This window comes from Somniosus microcephalus, chromosome 5, assembly GCF_052327205.1.
Source record: "Somniosus microcephalus isolate GS21.2 chromosome 5, FLI_Smic_1.0, whole genome shotgun sequence".
Lineage (NCBI taxonomy): Eukaryota > Metazoa > Chordata > Chondrichthyes > Squaliformes > Somniosidae > Somniosus > Somniosus microcephalus.
The window spans coordinates 131,522,307-131,547,098 of NC_140991.1; the positions used below are offsets into that span (position 1 = coordinate 131,522,307).

General features: G+C 47.5%; 1 protein-coding gene across 2 annotated transcripts in view; it reads left to right on the top strand.

Moving 5' to 3' along the window:
* Positions 1–24,792, top strand: part of LOC147117333 (uncharacterized) — a 99,941-nt gene that overhangs the window by 14,322 nt on the left and 60,827 nt on the right. For both annotated transcript variants that reach the window (XM_085987130.1, XM_085987129.1), the window contains 5 exons: positions 1,617–1,747; positions 1,922–2,081; positions 3,861–4,000; positions 12,068–12,202; positions 19,782–19,939. In XM_085987130.1, the coding sequence (XP_085843256.1) occupies positions 1,617–1,747; positions 1,922–2,081; positions 3,861–4,000; positions 12,068–12,202; positions 19,782–19,939 (724 nt within the window). The remainder of the gene's footprint in view (positions 1–1,616; positions 1,748–1,921; positions 2,082–3,860; positions 4,001–12,067; positions 12,203–19,781; positions 19,940–24,792) is intronic.

The following is a 24,792-nucleotide window of genomic DNA, read 5'->3' on the forward strand; positions in this document are numbered from 1 at the left end:
GAGGGATAAATCACGCTCCTGAATTACAAAACCCTTAATGTTACAAACCCTCCCGTTGCTAAAATATACCTCAACTAGGTCAGCTAGGTAGAGTTGGGCCTTTATGCTCACCAGAGTTTTAAAACCGTCCTTGATCTTGATACTCCTGTGACGTCCGGGATCTCCGATCTTCCTTATGGGACCGGCTCCTGAACCCGCTCTCCTGCACAATCTTGAAAGTCCTCCGAACTCCTCGAACCGTCTCCTCTCCACTCGGCCTTCGAACTCCTGATGGTCTTAGATCTGGACTGAACTTCTGAATCTGCTCTCCTGCACAACCTTGAAAGTCCTCCGAACTCCTCGAACCGTCTCCTCTCCACTCGGCCTTCGAACTCCTGATGGTCTTGGATCTGGACTGAACTTCTGAATCTGCTCTCCTGCACAATCTTGTGGGTCCTCCTTGCTCTGTCCTTGACCTCGTGTCTGTGTGAATCTGTGATGGATCTGTCTGAATCTCACTGAATGAATGTCTTGCTGTTGATTTTCCCTCAACAGTTATACTGTTTCCTTGCCCTTATCTCGGCACCAAATCAGGGGTTTTCTTTTGTCAAGGTAATGGGCAGGCTGCTTTGACAAAAGCAAGTACTTTATTTTAATGTCTTGTAAATGAAACTGATGGGATCTGTCCTGTGTCCCTCTGAGTTTGGTACAGATAATGTTTTTTTTTCTGTGCTCAGCGATTTCAGAGATGGGTTTGCGTTTTGCTAGCAATTAGCGCAACTCCAGGTGCAAATACTTTTGTTTACGAGTTCATTACTGCTGTAACCATATTATCATATCAATAGCAGTAAGTTCTGGAATCTTCTAATCGGTGATGACTCAGGCTGCTGTAAGATACTGCTGGTGTGTCCTTTTGAACTGAGCCATGAGAACTGCCAACTCCATCTTGTGTTCTCACAATGTGGCCATTTCAGGGGTTTTACCAATCTAGACTGTATTTTCTGGATTTTGCGAATCCTACAGGAGTAATAGTTTTTCATGAAAAATATATGAATTTGCTAATAACTTCTATTGTATTGAACCATTTTGTAAATGTTTAATGCTTAATAGCTCTTAAGAAAAATGATTCACAGCTGTAGTTACAGCACCCTCTTGTGCAGCAGCCTAATGGTTATGGTACTGGATTAACAACTCAGAGATTGTAAACTCTAAATCACACTACAGCAAGTTATCAAATTGAATTCAATAATCTGGTATTTTGTGGGATGGCACTGGAACATGATCAAAAAAGCTGCTGGAGTGTTGTAAAAATCCAACTGGTTCGCCAGTGTCTTTCAAGGAAGGACCTGCTGGTTTGGCCTACATGTAACTCCAGTCCCATGCTACATGGTTGACTCTTAGTGGCCTTAGGGCAATTAAGGGTGGGCAATAAACATTACATTATCAGTGATGCCCACCTCACAGGAACAAATTAAAAAAAATGCTGGATCCAGTCATTTTGGCATTTGTACGAGTAGATTAAAAGTTAAAGTTTACAAGATGTGATACAACTTATATTAATTACTGGTGTTTACTTACACTAAAGCACTAGCTGTAAAGTAAAATTCTGTTTTTCCTATTCAACCTCATTAAATCAGATTCTGTGGCTCTGAGGTGCCACCACAGCTCCAGGGGTCTTCCAATACAATGAGCATCACAATGAGATCTGACTCCTCTATGGAACTAGAGGGATTTTCAGCTCAATTCAGCACTTTTCAAATCCCAGCAGGTAAATGTTATTTTAATGGATGTTAGCAAACTTTTTGTTTGTTTGTTGAAGTACAACTTATAGGATTTGAGTTAATCTTTTTATCCCATACTTAGAAACTACCAGCTAATTTAGTAGGACCTGAAGCTGCTGACATGCTCACTTTGTTGCTCTCTCTGTCTCTTCTACCTGTAGGTTATATCCATTTGATTGGAGGAAAGAATATATATAATGGCAGAGTAGAAATTGTGTCTGATGGGCACTGGGGAGGAATATGTGCTAAACAGTGGACCAATAGAGATGCCATGGTTGTGTGCCGTCAACTAGGCTTCAGTGGACCAGCTTTAGCCGCAAGGTAAATAAGGTACATGAGCTGTGAGTGTTGAGTGCTGCACTTGCAGAAATAATACTGTAGACCTTGTAGTGTAATATTTGGGAGATGTTAGCTCAGAATTAGTTGTTTCACACACATATATGTTCGCCTCCAGCACACATAGGAACCAATACACCCCGCCTCTCCCACCCTCAGAGCTGTTATCATCTCAGAAGTATGAGGACTGAGATGGGTTATATTAAAATAGATTGCATTTTAAGACCAAAACTGAGTGGGGCCTAAATTCACCATTGTTGTGCCTGTTTTCCAGGCGTGACATGAATGCAAACATAATCAAATTAGCAGGACAGAGGCCTGCACCTAATCTGAATGGGCGTTCAGGCCACTGCTAAATTGGTCAGGGCATGTTTTTTAGCAGCCCTGGTGGTTGCCTAAAATGAACGCAAGCTTCATATATTGAAATGAGGCCCCTTCATCCATTTCAGACCTGGACTGTTAAATTCGTTTGCCTTAGTTGGAGCTTGCGATCCGGACTTATCAGTGAGCCTTGATACTGGCCAAAATTGGATAGGCCCTGACAAGTGAGCTGCGCCTGCAGCTTGCCTGAATTATGATGATGAGGTGGAGGATGAATTTGTGGCATGCTGTCGCTGCGTGCCGCCGAATCGCGCTAAAAAATTTATGCCCCAGTGAGTCTTACTTTGAATGACCGACCTACTCCCTCTACACGCATACATACATACTCACACATAGTACTATTCTAATCAGTCCTAATTAAGTAGAAATGTATAATAGGCCTTAACTGTTTCACTTTTGTGCTATTTACTTTGCAACAGTAAATTACTTAGAGTTGTAATTCAGTAACATGAACTCGCTGCTGCTTCCAACATGGCAATTCTTCATCAGAGGTTAATGAGCAGATTATTTGTGGTCATTCCAGGAACTTAGCTTTCCTGAAAACCTCCCACTAAAGGGAGATGCAACAGGTTGATGATATAGATCTGGTGCTGCACAACAAAAATACAATTTGAAGAAAAAAAATTGTTGTTAAAGCACTCTTAGGTTACAAGAGTAGTACAAATCCTAAAGAACTTTCCATCTCCAACATTGGCTCTATTTTCCCTTGCAATATGAAAGGGCACTCATTTTTGCAAATTGAAAGAAAGAACTTACATTTATGTAGCATCCTTTCACGTCCTCATGATATTCCAACGTGCATCACATTCAGTGAATTATTTTTTGAAATGTAGTCATTGTTGTTGGGCAAATATGGCAGCCAATTTCCACACAGCAAGATCCCACAATCAGCAATAAGATGAAGGATCAGTTAATCTATTTGTTGGTGTTGGTTGAGAGTAGAATGGGGGCCAGGACAATAGAAGGAACTCCTTGCTCTTTGACACATAGAGCCATGAGATCTTTTACATTTATCTGAATCAATGGAATTGGCAAATGAGGCCTTGGTTTAATGCCTCATCTGGAGGATGGCACCCTCAGCATTGCAGCGCTCCCACAGTCTTGCACTGAAGGATCAGACTAGACGTGAAAATACATTTTCATTAAAAAAAGTGATCTGCTGAGGTTGAGACAAAGACACCTTCTCGGGCAGAATAGAACACTTTATTCTGATACGAGTGTGTTAAATGAAAAAAGATTCTTTTCTCATGACTGACCTTGGTGAGCACAATCTTTTCCCCATCCAAGAGAAAGCATTAACACACAGTAAGGGAAGATTTAAAGCAGTTTGAGATGGACAGTTTTATGGTACTGGGAATAAATTGTGGTTTTTGTTTTTTTCAGGGTTGATGTGAGTCAGCAAGATACTCCACAAGCAGTTGCTTACATTAAATGCAAGGGAGATGAGGTGACACTGCAAGACTGTGATATCAGAAGGACTGGTAAATGTTCAACCAGGGAACGTGCAGCAGTGATCTGCCAGGGTGAGTCATTCTGTCCAGCTGCACTCGTATCATACTGGCAACTTCTGAGGTTTAGTACTCTGACCTTACTATTGGGATCGAGGATGGTCTACAAGACAGGTTTAGAAACAGTTTTCATCTATTGTTCTATGATGTACAAATAGAACATACAAAAGTGTTTAGATTAATCATTGCGTGACACAAAGTAACTAAATTTTTAAAGGAAATGAAATGGACACATTTCTTCCATATCTGTTGTTTAATTCAGCGAGGATTTCAGTACACTAATGCAGACTGCCACAATTGAGATTTCTTCCCGATAGTCTATCCATGTTTATCATAAAAATGACTGTCCATAGGCAAGATTCAACTTGCTATGAGCTAAAACTTATGTGGGAAATATTTGGGATAGCATGTTGCAGGGTGAGCAATCTACCCTTATAGTGCTGAGTTATACAACAGAAATAATATAGGGTAGTGTGGCAAAACCACTAAGTGACTTACATAATTGTCTGTAACCAATGTTATTACCTTTCAAGTTGGCTCTGGTTAAACAGAGCTAGATCGACAACATCGCGATCTGACGTGATGACGTCATCACGTGGGTCATGTGACGTCCCCTTCGGCGGGAAACGTGATGACGTCATGACGTCAGAGGTAGCGGGCGGGACCAGCCAGTCCTCGTGTGGATTGAAGGAGAAAAGACCTGTTTTGAGCTTCTCCTGTAGTTTCTTGTTTTGTAAAGTTCTTAGACAATAAATTCAGTTTGTTAACTTCCAGTAAGTTATAGATTCTTTGTTAGGAGTGCAGAGACTCCTACATTGGTGACCCCGATTCCTCGCAAACGTTTTTCGCGGTGAACGCCGAACACAGGCCAGTGATGGAGGCCAACGCAGTGGCCTTGAAGCTCCCCCAATTCTGGGAACAACAGGCAGCCTCTTGGTTTGTGCAAGCCGAGGCGCAATTTGAGCTCCGCAACATCGTTCAGGATCAGACCAGATATCTCCACGTGGTCTCCGCCCTCGAGAGCTCGACGGCGTCGAGAATCATCAGCCTGCTGGAGAGTCCTCCAACTGCTGACAAGTATGTTGCCATCAAGACACGATTGCTGCAGGTATTTGGTCTCACCAAAGCGGAGCGCGCTTGCCGTTTACTGACTCTACCAGGGTTAGGAGACTCCAAACCCTCGGAAATGATGAGTCATATGCTGACTCTCCTGGGGTCCGAGCCCCAGTGCTTTCTGTTTCGCGAACTGTTCCTTACTCAACTTCCTGAGCAAGTACAGGCGTCCCTCGCCTGAGCAGAAACCGCAGACTGCGTCGCGCTCGCCGAAGAGGTGGATAAGATTTACGTGGTCCGGCAACAATACTGCGCCCTCGCGCAATGCCCCGCCACGAAGAGCCCAGCCCCGGCTCCGACAAAGGCGCCTCCCACGACCGGTTTCTGCTACTACCACGCTCGTTTCGGCCCGAAGGCCCGCTGCTGCTGCTCGCCGTGCACTTTCGTTACCAGACCGTTGAATAGACTGCCACGAGTTATGCACGCCGGTCCCGGCACTTCCCCCGTTGCCGCGATGGCGATCGGTGCTTCCGGGAATCTCACCTACATAACCGACTCCATCTCCGGCCGTCATTTTCTATGCGACACGGGGGCGCAATGCAGCATACTGCCCGCCTCGGTCATAGACCTTCGCTCCGGCAGCCGTGATCCCCCTATGCAAGCGGCCAACGGGGGTTTGATCCGCACTTGCGGGAAGCGCCTCGTCCGAGTATGTTTCGGTGGACAGTTTTTCAGCTGGAATTTCATCACTGCTCAAATCTCACAGGCCCTGTTGGGCGCTGACTTTTTAGGCACCAACGGCCTGTTGGTGGACGTGAAAAATCGACGCCTCGTTCGCGCGCCACGCTCGACGATATTTCGGGGACGCGCAGCACGGCTGCGTCACACACGATTTCATGTGCACGGCCGCAGCCCGACGATTTCTCCCGGCTCCTCGAGGATTTCCCCGAGCTGACGAAGCCCAACTTTTCGGCTCCGACCATCAAGCATAGGGTGGAGTACCATATTTCGACTACCGGCTCACCCGTTTACGCCAGGGCGTGACGTTTAGAGCCCAGTAAGCTAGCGGCAGCAAAGGCGGAGTTCGCCGTGATGGAAAAAATGGGGATCATCCATCGGTCCAGTAGCCCCTGGTCCTCCCTGCTCCACATCGTCCCCAAGCCCGGCGGGGGATGGCGGCCCTGTGGGGATTATCGCCGCCTCAACGACATAACGACGCCCGACCGCTACCCCATTCCCCATATACAGGACTTCTCAGCACATTTGGCGGGGACGTGCATCTTCTCCAAAATCGACCTCGTCCGTGGTTACCATCAGGTGCCGGTGCACCCTCAGGATGTCAAAAAGACAGCGGTAATTACCCCCTTTGGGCTCTTTGAATTCCTGCGAATGCCCTTTGGGCTTAAGAACGCGGCACAGGCATTTCAGCGTCTCATGGATTCAGTCCTGCGGGACCTTGATTTTCTCTTTGTTTATTTGGACGATATTCTGGTTGCCAGCACCTCCAAGGAGGAACACCTCAAGCACCTTTGGGTCCTTTTCAGACGGCTTCAGCAGCACGGCCTCATCGTTAACTTGGACAAATGCCGTTTCGGCCTATCGCACTGGATTTCCTGGGCCACCGCATAACCCCCACGGGGGCAACGCCACTTCGGGTCAAGGTGGAGGCAATTGCAGTGTTCCCGAAACCGAAATCCATGAAAGCTTTACAGGAGTTCCTGGGGATGGTTAACTTCTATCATCGTTTCATCCCCAGGGCTGCACAGCTCATGCGTCCTCTATATGAGACCCTCAGAGGCTCGACGGGAAAGGACCCTGTGGAATGGTCACAGGACATGGATCGTGCTTTCGAGGAGACGAAAGCCGCACTCGCCAATGTGACCATGTTAGCACACCCCCTGCCAGGAGCCACCATCGCTCTCATGACGGACGCGTCAGACTACGCGGTGGGGGCCGTCCAGGAGCAGTGGGTCGACGGCGCGTGGCAACCCCTGGCCTTTTTTAGCCGCCAGCTACAACGGCATGAACGCCGGTAAAGTACTTTCGACCGAGAGCTGTTGGCTTTGTTTTTGGCCATCCGCCATTTCCGTTTCCTCCTCGAAGGACGACGCTTCATCGCGTTTGTCGACCACAAGCCATTGTTGTTCGCAATGGCCAAGTCTGCGGAACCATGGTTGGCTCGGCAGCAACGGCAGCTGACGTACATATTGGCGTTCACCACCGACATCCGACATGTGGCCGGTAAGGACAACGTCATCGCCGATTGCCTATCCCGCGCCGCCATCCAGGCCGTCCAATTGGGCATTGACTACGCACAGATGGCGGTTGACCAAGCGGATGACCCGGAGACCCAGGGTTTTCGCTCGGCTCCAAACAGCCTCCAGCCGAGGGATGTGCCTTTCCATTCCGCAGGTACCACTCTGCTCTGCGACGTTTCGCTGGGTGCACCCCGTCCAATCGTCCCGTCTAAATAGCGTCGTACGATTTTCGATGCCTTACACGGCCTATCGCACCCTGGGGTGCGGGCATCGCAAAAACTGCTGGTCTCCAAATTCGTATGGAGGGGAATACGCAAGGACGTCAGGGACTGGGCGAACACTTGTGTTGTTTGCCAATGGTCCAAGGTGCAGCGCCATGTCAGAGCCCCGCTCGCCACCTTCGAGGTCCCGGAACGGCGATTTGACCATATTCACATCGACCTAGTGGGACCACTCCCACCTTCCCGGGGCTTTACGTACCTTTTGACGATGGTGGATCGCACCACGAGGTGGCCGGAGGCAGTTCCCCTGACGTCCACCACATCTGCGGATGTTGCTCGAGCTTTCGTTTCGTCCTGGGTGGCCCGTTTTGGTGTCCCTGCGGACATTTAGTCGGATCGGGGGCCGCAATTTTCGTCCGAACTGTGGAACGAGGTGATTTCCGTGTTGGGCGTTAAACTCCACCGCACTACGGCCTATCACCCACAGGCGAACAGCTTGTGCGAGCGGTTCCACCGCTCCTTGAAGGCGTCGCTCAGGGCCAGCCTGTTGGATGCATCCTGGGTCGACAAACTACCGTGGGTGATGTTAGGACTCCGCATGGCGCCGAAGGAAGATCTCCAGTCGTCGGTGGTGGAGATGGTTTACGGGCAACCGCTTTGGGTCCCAGGTGAATTCCTGCCGTTACCTACGCGACCATGGTCCGCGGCCACACAAAAAGAGACCCTCCGGGATGCGGGCCGCTGTTTCCGTCCAGTTCCGACCTCACGGCACGGTTTGCTTTTGTCCAACGTCCCGGGGGAGTTGTTGAAAGCCAAGTTCGTGTTTGTGTGCCAGGACGGCCATCGTACCCCGCTCGCACCGCCATATGTCGGACCCTTCAAGGTTTTGCAGGCAGGGGACAAGAGTTTCGTGATTGACGTCGGGGGAAAACCGGATCACATCTCTGTCGATCGCCTCAAGCCTGCGCACCTGGACCTCGAACGACCGATCGAGCTGGCACAGCCTCCGTGCCATGGCTGGCCGCCGGCCGCTATCACACCTGACACCGCCGTACCGCCTACCAGTTCGCCGCCTGCTCAGCGTTTTCCCCTCCGGGAATTTCGGAGTCGGTCCAACAGACTTGTCCGACCTCCTCAGCGATTGACTCGTTTCGTTAAAGACAATTCTGGGGGGGCGTATGTGGCAAAACCACTAAGTGACTTACATAATTGTCTGTAACCAATGTTATTACCTTTCAAGTTGGCTCTGGTTAAACAGAGCTAGATCGACAACATCGCGATCTGACGCGATGACGTCATCACGTGGGTCACGTGACGTCCCCTTCGGCGGGAAACGTGATGACGTCAGAGGTAGAGGGCGGGACCAGCCAGTCCTTGTGTGGATTGAAAGAGAAAAGACCTGTTTTGAGCTTCTCCTGTAGTTTCTTGTTTTGTAAAGTTCTTAGACAATAAATTCAGTTTGTTAACTTCCAGTAAGTTATAGATTCTTTGTTAGGAGTGCAGAGACTCCTACAGTAGCATCATATACTGCTGCACTCTGAATTGATGGAGAAAAAAGCACATGGCAGACTATATTGTTCAGACTAAACCAATTAATAGATTTATATGTCAAATAATTGTTTACAGAAGCAAGAATAAATCAGCAGATTAGGTAGCAATACATCACTTTTATGCATTCAATATAACAATTCAGTTCAAGTTTCTTAGTCCCTTTCCAGAGTTCTTTAACTAAAGTTATAGGGCATACATGGGCAATCTGTACCATGGAGTTCCAGCTCACTGCTGTGATGTGGAGCTAAGTGCTTGAGTCCCTTGAACTGAAACAATTGCCAGCTGCTGTTATATTTATTCTCAGCCTGAGCTGCCTCTGGATACAGAAATATCAATCAAAATCAGAACAAGCACAAAGGTAGGAGCTGGCCACATGAGTAGTGAACAATGTTCCCTTTAATTTTTTTTTGGGTGCGCGGCCCCTTTAAGGGGCTGCCAGCCCATTCAGAATACCTCACATGTGCGGCTTTTCCCATTTAAAAGCCAGTGAGCTGGCTGCGCGGGAGCTCCAGAACGCTGTGCAGTCAAAAGGGAACATTGGTATTGACACCTAGCAACTATGCGATAAGGCTTTCATATTGGGAATTCGGCTGTGCATCCACCATGATTTTCCATCCCTTAAAACTAAAATTGTGAGTTCAAAACCGAGCATTGCAAGTTGTGAAATTGAATTCAATAAATCTGGTAATTTGTGGACTAGCATCAGAAAAATGACCATGAAAGCTGTTGAATGTTGTAAAAACCTGACTAGTTCACTAATATCTTTCACAGGGAAGGGAATCTACCACCCCTACCTGGTCTGGCTCTTGTCTACATCAAGTGATTGACTCTTAATGCCCTTTGAAGTGATCTTGCAATCAACTCACTTGTAAAATAAAGTCCCTAAGCCCCACCACCACCTTCTCAAAGCAACTGAGAATGGACAATAAATGCTGGCCTTGCCAGCATCACTATATTCTGAGACAAAAAAAATGTCCTTCTAATGCATAAACCTCAGTAATGGAAGCACTGAAGATGAAAATTTACCCCTACATCGCTAAGGAAATGCTAATCTGCTCCTTCTTACAAATTCAGTCTCCCCTTATCTAAACAGTTATCAGATCAACAATCTGGCCTGCTTTTCTGCAGACATCTTCAGCTGGTGGTCTGATGACGACTGTTTCCATTTAAAATTTATCTAGTTCCAATATATATACACAAGCCAAAACTTCATATGAAAAGCAGAGTGGATACTAGATCCATCATGCAGACTTTCAAGCTGTTATTTTGGAGGTCAGTCGGAATTACTATTTTCATGTTGCCTTTAAAAGAGGCCAAAGCGTAGGGAGAGGAGTGATCAAAGATATGGGGTGATTGAGAGGGTAAAATAATAATGAGAATGAGAATACTATTATGTTCTGTAGTGAATTAACTGTGTTCAAATGCTGCATTCTGTTACCATGTCACTTTCGATGCATACATAGCAGCGCTATGATGGTGCTGTAACAAAAGGCACTGTTTAAGCTCAATGCAAATATAGAATTGAATTTGCTAATTATATTAGTTAAGATAGGCATTTGGGCACCTCAAACCCGTGCATGCACTCAGAAAGATTAACGCTGTCAGATCCTGAATTAGATACTATCAGTGAGCCCTGTTCAGGAAACAATCAGAAATGTTCTAGCTTCCATCTAACTAAGTGTATATTTGTTTAGAAAACTCCCCTCATCCATTGAGCATGAAACAACTTTTTGGCTTATTTGTCTTCAAATATTATTTCCTCCTTTTCCTCTTTCTGGGTGTCGCCATGCCACGCTTCAGCCCCCAGCTGAGAGGACATGTATGTAGATAATCTGTTGCCAAAACTCTGCCAATACCATTGTGAAACCAAGCATTAATGGGTTATAAGAGTAAGATCGGTAACTCTACCATTTTCTCTCCATCTTGAGCCATCTGCTTTTGGTGCCTCCACCAAAGAGAGACAATTGGAGACTGAAACCAAAGACGTAGAGGGTAGAGGGCATGAATTCATATTGCACCACTCACCCGCATTCAGTGTTGTGATTCCAACACAGTCTGTCATTCTGCAGGAAGATCTTTTGGTAATGGTAATTAATAGTGCATTCAATGTAAAAAACTTAAAAAAAACAGATTTATGGAAAATTGAAATACATGTTTCAATATATCCTTGTTATACAGTAGGTGTCTAAACCCAATTTTTTAAAAACCTGTGTTTATCATTGATTTGAGTGTGACTTTTGTACTCAGCTTGTCACAATTGCTATGTGGAGGAAAGTTTTACTGTGCATTAACAACATCATGATGACGGTAGGAAGATTTCCACAAAATTATAAATGAAGGAGTGACAAGAAGACATGTTCGTCATAGTTACGTGAAGGAAAAACATAAATATATCTAAATTTCACCTAAACCTTTGAGTACATTGTGTGGCTGTACAATATAGAGATAGAAAGCATGAGTACAGTACTTTTATACACACATTTCAGCTTTGCTTTGGTCTCTCATATATGACCATAATATAGTATATCATGAGTGAAGATACATGATTTTGCAAAGTTTTTAGTCTTAGAATGGTTCAGCAGATAAAGCCATGTATATGAAGAACAGCTGCAGTCTAAAGTGGAATTGACCAAACGCTGTTAAAATATCATTTTATGAAAACAGCATTGTGAGAAAAATGTACTTTTTTGTTTGTGCTGAATTTTTTGTGACGTATGCTAGAAACAACATGTAAGGGCTTAGCACCCAATATCTCTCAAAAGATTTTCTCAACAGAAAAAGGTACATGCCAGATTGTAGGGAACGGGATCGCTTGCAGGGGTGACCAGTGGCACTGAACCTGAGGAAAATATCTAGCGTAAAAAACCTAAGGCACAATAATCACAAACAGACCCTACCAAACCAGAAGCTGAACACTAAATTATATGTCAGTTTATGTTTTTAGAGAAAACAGTAGGATGAAAACATATTCCTCACATCTTACTTTGAACTTGTCACAGTTATGGAGTCCTGTGCAGCCTTAAAGAGTGCAGGCATTCTAGAGTCTGGGGTCTTCACCATAGATCCTGATGGTGTGGACGGTGGAGTAGATCCTTTCCCTGTGGAATGTGACATGGTCTCTGACTCTGCAACAGGTTAGTAGACCACAGTGACCAGTTTTTATTTAATACTTTTAACTTTTGGTGACAAGCATGTGGAGCATTCTTCAACAAAAGCATATCTTTTATGTGTTTCATAAACTTTATTAAAAAATTGTTACACCTTGTTGAAGTAGTAAGTAGGAAACTATGAGGTAAATTCCTCTTAGCATAGAATGAGTTTGTTGATCAGGTTAATTTTGTGTCTTTTTTTTTAAACAAAAGCATTGTCAGAAATGTGCAACTTTACTCTGTGGCTTCTGGAAGTAGGCACATTACAACTAAAAGATCGCATGGCACATTTTCGAAGAAGAGCAGGGAGCTTTCCTAGTGTTGGGATAATATTCATCCCTCAACCAACACCATCAAAACAGATTAACTAGGCTTTCATCTCATTGCTGTTTGTGGGACATTGCTGTGCACACATTGGCTGTTGCATTTCCCTATTTAACAACAGTGACTATAGGTTTTTATTGTGGGCCTGTCTTATCTTACGTGATCGTGAACAGAACAGATCTCAGACAAATACCAATTTAGGAGCCAAGGCAGATACAGATATGCTGTGCTTCAGCACCCGAATTTTGAAATGGCAAAAAATGGCTTCCTTGATTGGGAGAAGAGTTACTAAATAATTGTTTAAAAAATAAAGCAGTTTAGCTGTTCCTGTCATAAATAGATGTAGAAGCGATGTTCAGGCAAAGTGAAGGATGATTCTTCAGTCATCTCTTAAAAAAAAAATACATATGACAAAAGATTAGGGCCGAGATTTTCCGGGGGTTCAGAAGGTGTGATCTGTGGTGGGTTGGGTGAGAAAGTGTTTTTTTTCCCCAGCGGGTTGAGACCCCACAGTGAACCCACGACCACGCGCCTTTCTCCAATGTTGGGTCTGTCAGCGCTGAGTAGACCCAACACGCAGCGGTGGGGGACCCAATTCAGGTAATTATGACCTTGTTTAGAGATCATTAAGAATGCATTTGATCTCACCTTTTGATTTTACGTGCTCACCCATGGGGTCCACGCTGATCATGGATCACATCTGTCAAGCTGAGGCGGGAGTTCAGTGACCATTGAATCAGCTGTTGAGTTGACAGCTTCAAATGTAAAGTAAAAGCTCCCACCTTACAGAGATATCTTCCCTCAGCCACAAGCTCTTCCTCACTGCATTTCCACAACAGATTCACCATGCTACAAGTCTTTACATAAGTCTCCATCCAGTTTGACCTCATTACCTCTCTCACCATTGACAGATCGCATCCGTCATCTCTATTTCACCTGCCATCTATTCTATCAGCATGGGTGCCCTTTATACTCTCTCACCTTGGTCCTCAGAATCCCACCATGATCAGCCCCAACACCAGCAGCACCAGGCACACCAGCAGCACCAACAACAGCACCAACCTTCTTCGCAATCAACTGATGCTGCACAGGACAGAGGGCATCAGCACCTGACCACATTGCTGCCTGGGAGGCCAGGGATGGCCTCATCAGGGCCAGGTTTACTTCACTTGATGCTGTACACCCTGGCTGCCACATGATGCGCCAGGTTGGCATCACCCCACACCAACACCATAAAGCATCCCTACAATGCCCAAGCCATTCATTTCGCACTCATCAATATTGCAGGGGGTACCGTTATAGAAACATAGAAACTAGGAGCAGGAGTAGGCCATTCGGCCCTTCGAGCCTGCTCCGCCATTCAACGAGATCATGGCTGATCATCCAAACCCTAGCACCCGGTCCCTACACCGACAGCCATCCCACCCAAGCCCTATCCCCGTAACCCCGTTGTGGTAAACCACTGTTTGTATTCCACTGTGTACATGCCTGGACATGCCTCGGCTGACTCCTCCCACAAGTCCTAGTATAAAGGTGACTGCTCCCCAGCCCTTTGTATTCTGGACCGGTCGACCACTCGAGGCAGACCTTCATTCTTTTGTTAATAAAAGCCTTTAGTTACTCTCTTAACTCTCAGTCTTTTATGAGTAATTGATAGCGCATCAATTTTATTGACAACATTTTTATAATGGAGAAGATCCTCACACCAGCATGCCTGGACTTAGATCATTGGGAGGCGGACTCATCCACCAAGTTTACTCACTGGCTTAAGTGTTTCGAAAAATTCCTGACCGCCTCCGCAGCAATCAAATCGGACGAGGACAAACTGGATGTCCTGACCTCCAAAGTGAACCACCGAGTGTACTCGGTCATCCAAGACACGACCTCGTACGCGGACGCTATCAAGCTCCTCAAGGACCAGTACACGCGCCCAGTGAACGAAGTGTACGCCAGGCACCTTCTGGGGAGTCGTAAACAACAACCTGGGGAATCGACCGTGGAATACCTTCAGGCACTGTCTGTGCTTGGCCGGGCCTGTGGTTGTAAGGATGTAAAGGCCGCCGTGTACACAGAGGAACTTATCCGGGACGCTTTTGTAGTGGGCCACAGATCCAATTACACCCGACAGCGACTGTTGGAGCAGAGTGACCTCGACCTCAACAAGGCCTCTGAACTCGCACTATCATTGGATGCAGCCTACCGGGGCATGGATGCCTACTCCTCTGCACCGTGGACGCCGCGGGGAATGACAGCCTGGGACACGGTAGGACCGCCTCATAGCGCCGTGCCACCCCAGCCACACCCCAGCAATGGCCCAACTACCGCAGCAGTGTCCCAAGGCCAGGCAGCAGTGCCCCAAGGCCAGAAATGCTACTTCTGTGGCCAGGCAAAACACCCCAGAGCGCGCTGCCCGGCGAAAAACGTGATCTGCTCGGGCTGCGGGAAGAAGGGACACTACGCTAGCGTCTGCAGGGCCAAAGCCACCCCGAACCCCAGCAGCGCCGCGTGTGGGCCATGCGGGCTGCCATCTTGGGCCTCCCCGGCCATGTGCGAACGACCGGTACAGCAGCCATTTTGGACGCCTCCAGCCACATGGGGATCATGGACGCCGCCATCTTGGACGACAGCCGGAACGCAGCAGGCCCCCAACACCGCCTCATCTGATACCCGCAGCGACACACCGACCCCTACGCTGGCATCCGTTACACTGGACCAAGCGAGACCGCACCAGCTGGCCAGTTCCACAATGGACATTAAGGTAAATGGTCACGATACAATCTGCCTTTTTGACTCTGGGAGCACGGAGAGCTTCATCCACCCCGACACGGTGCGGCGTTGCTCTCTCCCAGTCCTGCCTGTGCACCAGCGGATTTCTATGGCCTCCGAGTCCCAGTCGGCGGACATCGGCGGCTACTGCGTAGTGACACTCGTAGTAGACGGGACTGTGTACGATCATTTTAAACTTCTGGTCCTGCCCGACCTCTGCGCTGCCGTCCTGCTGGGGTTAGATTTTCAGTGCCACCTTAAAAGTGTTACGATGGCGTACGGTGGACCCCTACCCCCACTCACAGTCCGCAGCCAGCAGCTTCCAAATTGCCCGCCGCGCACCAGGTGCAACCTCTCCACACTCAGAGTCACCCCCCCCCCCACTGTTTGCTAACCTCACCCCCGACTGTAAGCCCATCGCCACAAAGAGCAGGCGATACAGTGCCGGGGACAGGGTTTTCATTAAAACCGAAGTGGAGCGGCTCCTGAAGGAAGGGATTATTGAGGGCAGCACCAGCCCCTGGCGAGCCCAGGTTGTGGTCGTTAAGACCGGCGAGAAGCAGCGCCTGGTCATCGACTACAGCCAGACAATAAATCGCTACACCCTGCTGGGCGCCTACCCACTCCCCCGCATAGCTGATATGGTCAATCAGATCGCGCAGTACCGCGTCTTCTCGACCATTGACCTGAAATCAGCGTACCACCAGCTCCCTAACCGCCCTGAGGACCGCCAGTATACTGCCTTTGAGGCAAACGGCCACCTCTATCACTTCCTTAGGGTTCCCTTTGGCGTCACCAACGGGGTCTCCGTCTTCCAAAGGGAGATGGACCGGATGGTAGGTCAAAATGCATTGCAGGCCACTTTCCCATATCTGGACAATGTGACCATCTGCGGCCGTGACTTGCAGGACCATGACGCAAACCTCGAAAAATTCCTCCGCACCGCCCAACTCCTGAACCTGACATATAACAAGGAGAAGTGCATATTCCGCACAAACCGCCTCGCCATCCTTGGCTGTGTTGTGGAACACGGAGTCATCGGCCCCGACCCCGACCGGATGCGTCCCCTTATGGAACTCCCACTGCCCCACTGCCTCAAGGCCCTGAAGAGGTGCCTAGGGTTTTTCTCCTATTACGCCCAGTGGGTCCCCTACTATGCGGACAAGGCCTGTCCGCTGATCAAGTCCACCTCTTTTCCCTTGACGGCAGAGGCCCGCTTAGCCTTCCACCGTATCAAGGAAGACATTGCCAAAGCCACCATGCACGCAGTGGACGAATCCATCCCCTTCCAGGTGGAAAGCGACGCGTCCGACTTTGCCCTGGCCGCTACCCTCAATCAGGCGGGGAGACCCGTGGCCTTCTTTTCACGAACCCTCCAAGGCCCGGAGACCAGACACTCCGCTGTTGAGAAGGAGGCCCAGGCGATTGTGGAGGCTGTGCGTCATTGGAGGCACTACCTGGCCGGAAAACGATTTACTCTGCTCACTGACCAGCGTTCAGTTGCTTTCATGTTTAACAACAAGCAGAGGGGCAAAATCAAAAATGACAAGATCTTGAGGTGGAGAATCGAACTTTCCACCTACAATTACGAGATCTTGTACCGGCCCGGGAAGCTCAATGAACCCCCGGATGCGCTATCGCGTGGCACCTGCGCCAGCGCGCAGATCGATAGACTGCGGGCCCTCCACAATGACCTCTGCCACCCGGGGGTCACCAGGTTCTTCCACTTCATCAAGGCCCGCAACCTGCCTTACTCTATTGAGGAGGTCAGGACCATGACCAGGAACTGCCAAGTCTGCGCTGAGTGCAAACTGCACTTTTATAGACCAGACAGGGCCCACCTGATAAAAGCCACTCGCCCCTTCGAGCGCCTGAGCGTTGATTTTAAAGGGCCTCTCCCCTCCTCCGACCGCAATGTGTACTTCCTCAATATTATTGATGAGTACTCCCGTTTCCCGTTCGCCATCCCCTGCCCGAACATGACCAGTGCCACGGTCATTAAATGTCTGAACGACCTCTTCACCCTGTTCGGTTTCCCTAGCTATATCCATAGCGACCGGGGCTCATCGCTTATGAGCGACGAACTCCGTCAGTACCTGCTAACTAGGGGTATTGCCACAAGCAGGACCACCAGTTACAACCCCCGGGGGAACGGACAGGTGGAAAGAGAAAATGCGACAGTTTGGAAGGCCGCCCTGCTAGCCTTAAAGTCTAGGGGCCTTCCAACCTCCCGCTGGCAGGATGTGCTCCCCGATGCGCTCCACTCTATTCGGTCACTGCTCTGCACTGCCACTAACGCCACCCCTCATGAGAAAATGTTTGTCTTCCCAAGGAAGTCCACATCGGGGACATCGCTACCGCCATGGCTGACGTCCCCAGGGCCGGTCCTACTGAGAAGACACGTGAGGACCCATAAAACGGACCCCCTGGTCGAGAGGGTCGACCTCCTCCACGCCAACCCCCAGTATGCTTACATTGCATACCCGGACGGGCAGGAGGACACAGTCTCCATAAGAGACCTTGCACCCTCGGGGGCCGCAGTAACCCACTACTCACTACCACCACCCCCCCACCATCCGATATCCAGCCCCAGCAGATGGCAGGCCTGGGCCCCGCGACCCGCTCGACATCTACGAGGACGACACGCCTGTGCCACAGCCTACGCAGGACTCGACGCCGGAAGCTCCACTACCCCTGCCGTCGCCACGCTGATCACAGCAGCAGACAAGACCTCCAGAGAGACTCCAATACACTAACTTCTAATACACTTCACCCCGCCGGACTCAATTTTAAACAAGGGGTGAATGTGGTAAACCACTGTTTGTATTCCACTGTGTACATGCCTGGACATGCCTCAGCTGACTCCTCCCACAAGTTCTAGTATAAAGGTGACTGCTCCCCAGCCCTTTGTATTCTGGACCGGTCGACCACTCGAGGCAGACCTTCATTCTTTTGTTAATAAAAGCCTTTAGTTACTCTCTTAACTCTCAGTCTTTTATGAGTAATTGATAGCGCATCACCCGTAACCCCACATATTTAATCCCCCCTAACGCTAAGGGCCAATTTTTATCATGGCCAATCAACCTAACCCGCACATCTTTGGATATCTCACCATTCACTGCAACTCACTAAGCCGCTTCCAAAGCTGCACACAAATCTGTCCAAGAATGCAAAGTGTTGAAAATAAAGGTTTCAATGTTTGACACCACATTAACAGAAACTTTACATGAACATTGGCTAAAACACCCAAGTGCCTACCCTTGTGTGTTGTTAGTTGGTATCATTGCACTAGGATGAGGGTGAGTGTGAGGGGTGGCGAGTGAGATGGGGATGTGATAAACGCCAGCATGGACTGGTTGGGCCGAATGGCCTGTTTCTGTGCCGTATATCCTATGTAATCCTATGTAGGATGAGGTTGAGTGTGGCTTTGTACTAATGTTTCGTGATCTACTGAGATCATTGAAAGGCTTGCGCCACTGCACCCAGGTCCGCCTGACCACAACCCTGCTTGTGCCCTCCTCTGCAATGTGCAACCAGGCTGTGTTGATCTCCTAGGGAGGTCTCTTCCGCCCATGGGAAGGGAAGAGAACCTCCCTGCGTGCTGTGGCTCCCTCCATAAGTATATGGGGGGAGTCATGGGCGAGCCTGGGTGCAGCCTGTACCTCTGTGCAGTGATTGTCAGTGTTTGCAGCACCTCAATGCTGTAGAACACTGATAGCACAAATGTCAAAATTAATTTGAACACGGTCCCTTTGAGGAAACTGGCTGATGACGCGTCATCAAATGATGTCACCAGACCCGCTTCCTCTAATTGGCCAGGAAATGTGCTGGATGAGCTTAACAAACCCAATCAAGGTAAAATCATTTAAGACAGTGGGATGGAGCCAGCAGCGGTGTTGGGACCTGCCACTGACGTCGCCCGCCATGGACCCGCCGAGGTCAGTAAAATCACGGCCTTGATTTCTAAAATGTGCTATGTTTTGTCTTTAGATAAATTTGGTAGCAGGTCAAATATAGTTAGTTTACTATGTATTAAAAACTGATTTTATTTCAATCAGTTATTTCTTGAAATTTTTGGTTTATTTTATTGTGTTTTTTAAAAATTTTGTTTCCTATTTATTTCTGGGTCATTTCCATCTCCAGCTGAGAAAGTAAATGGGTGATTTACACCCTGTTCATCTACTATGAGGTGTACTAGTGTGGACCAGGGTGTTTCTGTTCAAAGATTATGCTTTAATCAGAATTTCTGTACGAAGAAAGTGAAGTGGTTTGGAATATTATGGAATTGTTTGGACAAAATAATGCATACATCAGATGCTTGCGTGAAATGAAGTGCAGCACAAGCAAAACTTTAAGAATTAATTCAATAGTGAAACCAAATTCCTACTAGCCTCACTTGAAAACCAGCTGACTAATAAGTTTGAATTTAACTGAACATTTTGTTTATTAAAATTTCCAATCTCTGTTTTTTAAGGCATTACAGTGATAGGCCATGATTCAGAGGATCGAATCCGTGTGTCTCCCTGTGAAGATCCTGGGTGCTATTCTCAAACCATTAATTACAATCAGGCATCACTCGATCAACTTAAGGCTTTAACAGAGACCTCAAAGTCCTGTGAACAGTATATCAGTGTAAGTAACTCCTACATCATTACAACCATTTCATACGTTATAGCTAATACAAAAAAAATGGACAGTGACGTAATAAAACTCACTACGCACTTGGTTTGAGCATAAAGCAAGGCTTTAATCAACTTGTTTCAGAACATGGAGGTCTAGTTGTACTTCACTAGTTCCTTGTCTTACAAAATGTCCCTGGAAAGCTGGGCCCACGCCCGAGTAGTTATACTCCTTGGACGGCGCCACCACTGGCCGTCCAGCGTTATTTCACGAGTAGTTTCTTGATGGAGATTTATAACATTCTTACTGCCTAAAAGATTTGGAAGTCCGACGACTTCCTCTTAACGGATTAGGCGGACCACGAATAGCCGCAGTCTTTTAGATTTTTGTTTATGGCTAGAAGGCATGTCTCCCCGGACCGTGTCTTGGTCCCTGGGCCGCTTGACCTGTACCGGTGGATCGACAGGGCCCGTGTTGCTCTGATTGACCCGAAGGAGGCTGGGGAGATCGTGACTCCGGGTGTGGGTCCCCACAGGCACAGAACTGGCTTCATCCTGTTTGATAGCCGGGGATTGACCGGCGTCCTGGCCTCGGGTGGCCATCCCACGGGGAGCACTCGGCTCCCCGAGTGGATCCGGTGGGGCAGCTGGCAGATCTCTCGATGTCCCAGGTAGGGCGTCATCTTCGGGGGAGCGCAGTGTTGGCATCATCCCCGTGGGTCCCTCTATCGGTTGGGTCCGTGGAACCGGCTGGACAGGGAGCCAGGTCCCGGAGCGAAACGGTGGACTCCCGGCCATCAGGGTACCGCACGTGCGCGTACATGGGGTTGACGTCCGTGAGTTCTACCTCATCGACGAGAGGATCGTTTTCAGACGATCGGACGAATCTTCGGAGCAGCACGGGACTGGGAGCTGCCAACCATGACGGTAAAGATGTCCCATGGGTGGAGCGACGCTGGAAGCTAAAGAATCGCTCGTGAGGTGTGACATTGGTAGATGTAGAAAGGAGAGACCTGATGGAATGCAACGCGTCAGGGAGCATAGTTTCCCACTGCTGGTCTGGTAGGTTGCGTGACCTCAGCGCAAGATGAACAGCGTTCCAAATGACAGCATTGTATCTCTCAACCTAATTGGGATTACGGAAACATGGTTGCAGGGTGAGCAGGGCTGGGAGCTTAACATACAGGGGTATTCAGTATTTAGGAAGGATCGACAAAAAAGAAAGGGAGGAGGGGTAGCATTGCTAGTAAAAGAGGGGATAAATGCAATTGAAAGGAAGGATATTAACTCAGTTAATACAGAATCTATATGGGTGGAGCTAAGAAATAGCGAGGGGCGAAAAACATTAATAGGAGTGGTATATAGGCCTCCAAATAGTAAAATAGAGGTTAGGGAGGGCATCACGAGGGAAATTAGAGAAGCGTGCAATAAGAGCACAGCTGTCATCATAGGTGACTTTAACTTACATATAGATTGGACTAGCCTAATCAGTAAAAATAATGAGGAGGAGGAATTCCTTGAGTGTTTGAGGGATGGTTATCTGGATCAATATGTCGAGGAACCAACTCGGGAACAGGCTATATTGGACTGGGTACTGTGCAATGAGAAGGGACTAATCAGTAATCTTGTTGTACGGGGACCCTTGGGTCAGAGCGATCATAACATGATCGATTTCTCACTCGAAATGGAGAGCGAAGAAATTGACTCAGAGACTAAGGTCCTGAATTTAAACAAGGGGAATTATGATGCCATGAGACGGGAACTGAGTAGGTCTGATTGGACAACGTTCCTGGGAGGACTGGAGGTAGATAAACAATGGCAAACATTTAAAGATAGAATGACAAAATTGCAAAAATTGTTTATACCAATCTGGCATAAAAGGAAATCTAAAAAGGTGACTCAACCGTGGATAACAGGGGAAATTAGAGACAGCATAAAATCCAAAGATAGGGCGTATAAAATAGCCAAAAAAAGCGCCAGAGCGGAAGATTGGGAACAGTTTAAGATAGAGCAAAGGAGGGCAAAGGGCATAATCAAGAGGGGCAAAATAGCTTACGAAAACAAGCTGGCGGAAAATATAAAAACTAACTCCAAAAGCTTTTATAAGTATATCAAAAGGAAAAGACTGGTGAAAACCAAAGTTGGTCCATTGCAGTCAGATACGGGGGAATATATAATGGGAAATAAGGAAATGGCAGATCAACTAAATGCATACTTTGGGTCAGTCTTTACGAAGGAAGACACAAAAAACCTCCCTGGGATATCGGGAAAAATAGGGACATTGGCAAAGGAGGAACTGACGCAAATCAATATCTCTAAGGATATGGTGTTAAGGAAGCTAAAGGGATTGAAGGTGGACAAATCCCCAGGGCCTGATAACATGCATCCTAGGGTACTGAAGGAGGTGGCCCTAGAGATAGCGGATGCACTAAGGATGATTTTTCAGAATTCATTAGACTCGGGAACAGTGCCGATGGATTGGAGGGTAGCTAACGTTACCCCACTATTCAAAAAGGGGGGTAGGGAAAAAGCAGGTAATTACAGACCTGTAAGCCTTACATCAGTTGTGGGCAAAATGCTGGAGTCCATCATTAAGGATGAAATAGCGGAGCACTTAGCAAATGGGGACAGGATAGGACAGAGTCAACATGGATTTACAAAGGGTAAATCGTGCTTGACTAATCTATTGGAATTTTTTGAGGGAGTAACTGGTAGAATAGATGGGGGAGAGCCAGTAGATGTGGTGTACCTGGACTTCCAAAAGGCCTTCGATAAGGTCCCACATAAAAGATTAGCATGGAAAATTGAGGCTCATGGGATAAAGGGGAAAGTTTTGGCGTGGATAGGGAACTGGCTGTCAGATAGAAAACAGAGAGTTGGAATAAACGGCTCATTTTCTGAATGGCAGGCAGTAACAAGTGGGGTACCACAGGGATCTGTCCTGGGCCCCCAGCTGTTCACAATTTACATTAATGACCTGGATCAGGGAGTCGGATGCAGCATTTCCAAATTTGCAGACGACACTAAACTAGGAGGGGGGGTGGGCTCAGAGGAAGAGACCAGGAAGCTCCAGAGCGATTTGGACAGACTGGGCGATTGGGCGGATAAATGGCAGATGCACTATAATGTGGACAAGTGCGAAGTTATCCACCTTGGGTGCAGGAACGGGAGGGCAAATTATTATTTAAATGGCAATAGATTGGGAGAGGGGGAAGTACAGAGAGACCTGGGTGTTCTTGTACACCAGTCACTGAAGGCGAGCATGCAGGTGCAACAGGCGGTCAAGAAGGCAAACGGTATGCTGGCCTTCATAGCAAAAGGGTTAGAATACAGGAACAGGGATACCTTGCTGCAGCTGTACAGGGCACTGGTGAGACCACACCTCGAGTACTGTGTACAGTTTTGGTCGCCTCATCTGAGGAAGGATGTTCTTGCCATGGAGGGGGTGCAGCGGCGATTCACCAGGCTGATACCAGGAATGGCGGGAATGACCTATGAGGAGAGACTATGTAGTTTAGGGATGTACACACTGGAGTTTAGAAGATTGAGAGGGGACCTCATAGAAGTGTATAAAATTCTGACAGGTCTAGACAGACTGGATGCAGAAGGAATGTTTCCCTTGGCGGGTGAGAACAGAACTAGAGGACATAATTTGAGGATAAGGGCTAAACCATTTAGGACAGAGATGAGGGGGAATTTCTTCACTCAGAGAGTGGTGAACCTGTGGAACTCATTGCCACAGAGGGCAGTGTACGCCAGCTCATTAAATATATTTAAGAGGGAATTAGATATATTTCTACGGGCAAAAGGGGTTAAGGGTTACGGAGAGAAGGCGGGGACGGGATACTGAATTAAAAGATCAGCCATGATCTCATCGAATGGCGGAGCAGGCACGAAGGGCCGAATGGCCTACTCCTGCTCCTATCTTCTATGTATCTATGTATCTATGTAACCTGTCCATTACCGATGGGATGGTACGGTGTCATTTTACTTGTGGTGATTCCCCATTGGGAGAGATAACTTTTGAGTTCGCTTGACATGAAGGAGGGACCCCGATTAGGGTGGATGAAATTGGCCGTACCGCAAAGGGAAAAGACTTGATCAAGGCATTTGATCACTGTGGAAGTAAGCATATTGGGACGGGGAAAGCAAAGGGAAAGCGTGACTATTTGTCCATCATCGTCATTTCATTTCAATTTTTTATTTATCACATAACTAAATACAAGAAGTGAAATCTAGTCAGTGAAATGCTTTTTTCTTGACGAGCCGAGAGCACCAAGCAACAAGAACACTTAGCTGCCTGGTACGCATGGAGCTCGCAAGGACGGCAGCCATCTTCATCGGCGCCATCACAAAAAAACACATACCGACATATACACGCATACATACTTTAAATATAAATAAAGCAGACATAAAATAAATAAAAGACAAAAAAAGACAGCACATAAAATGAACAACCAATAATGTAAAAAAAGTAGTTTCTACAGCAATTACATTGATATTTCTACCCAGGCTTCTAGAATAATCTCTGGCTACAGGGTGGCCGCCCTGGGAGAGCATCGTGAGGAACTCACAACTTATAATTAAATAAATTTAATTAATAAATTAATAAAATTAAATAAATAAAGAACATAAGAACATAAGAACATAAGAAATAGGAGCAGGAGTAGGCCATACGGCCCCTCGGGCCTGCTCCGCCATTCAATAAGATCATGGCTGATCTGAATCTAGACTCACGTCCACTTCCCTGCCCTCTCCCCGTAACCCCTAATTCCCTTATCTGCTAGGAAAATGTCTATCTCCATTTTAAATTTATTTAATGTTGCAGCTTCCACAGTTCTCTGGGGTAGCAAATTCCATAGATTT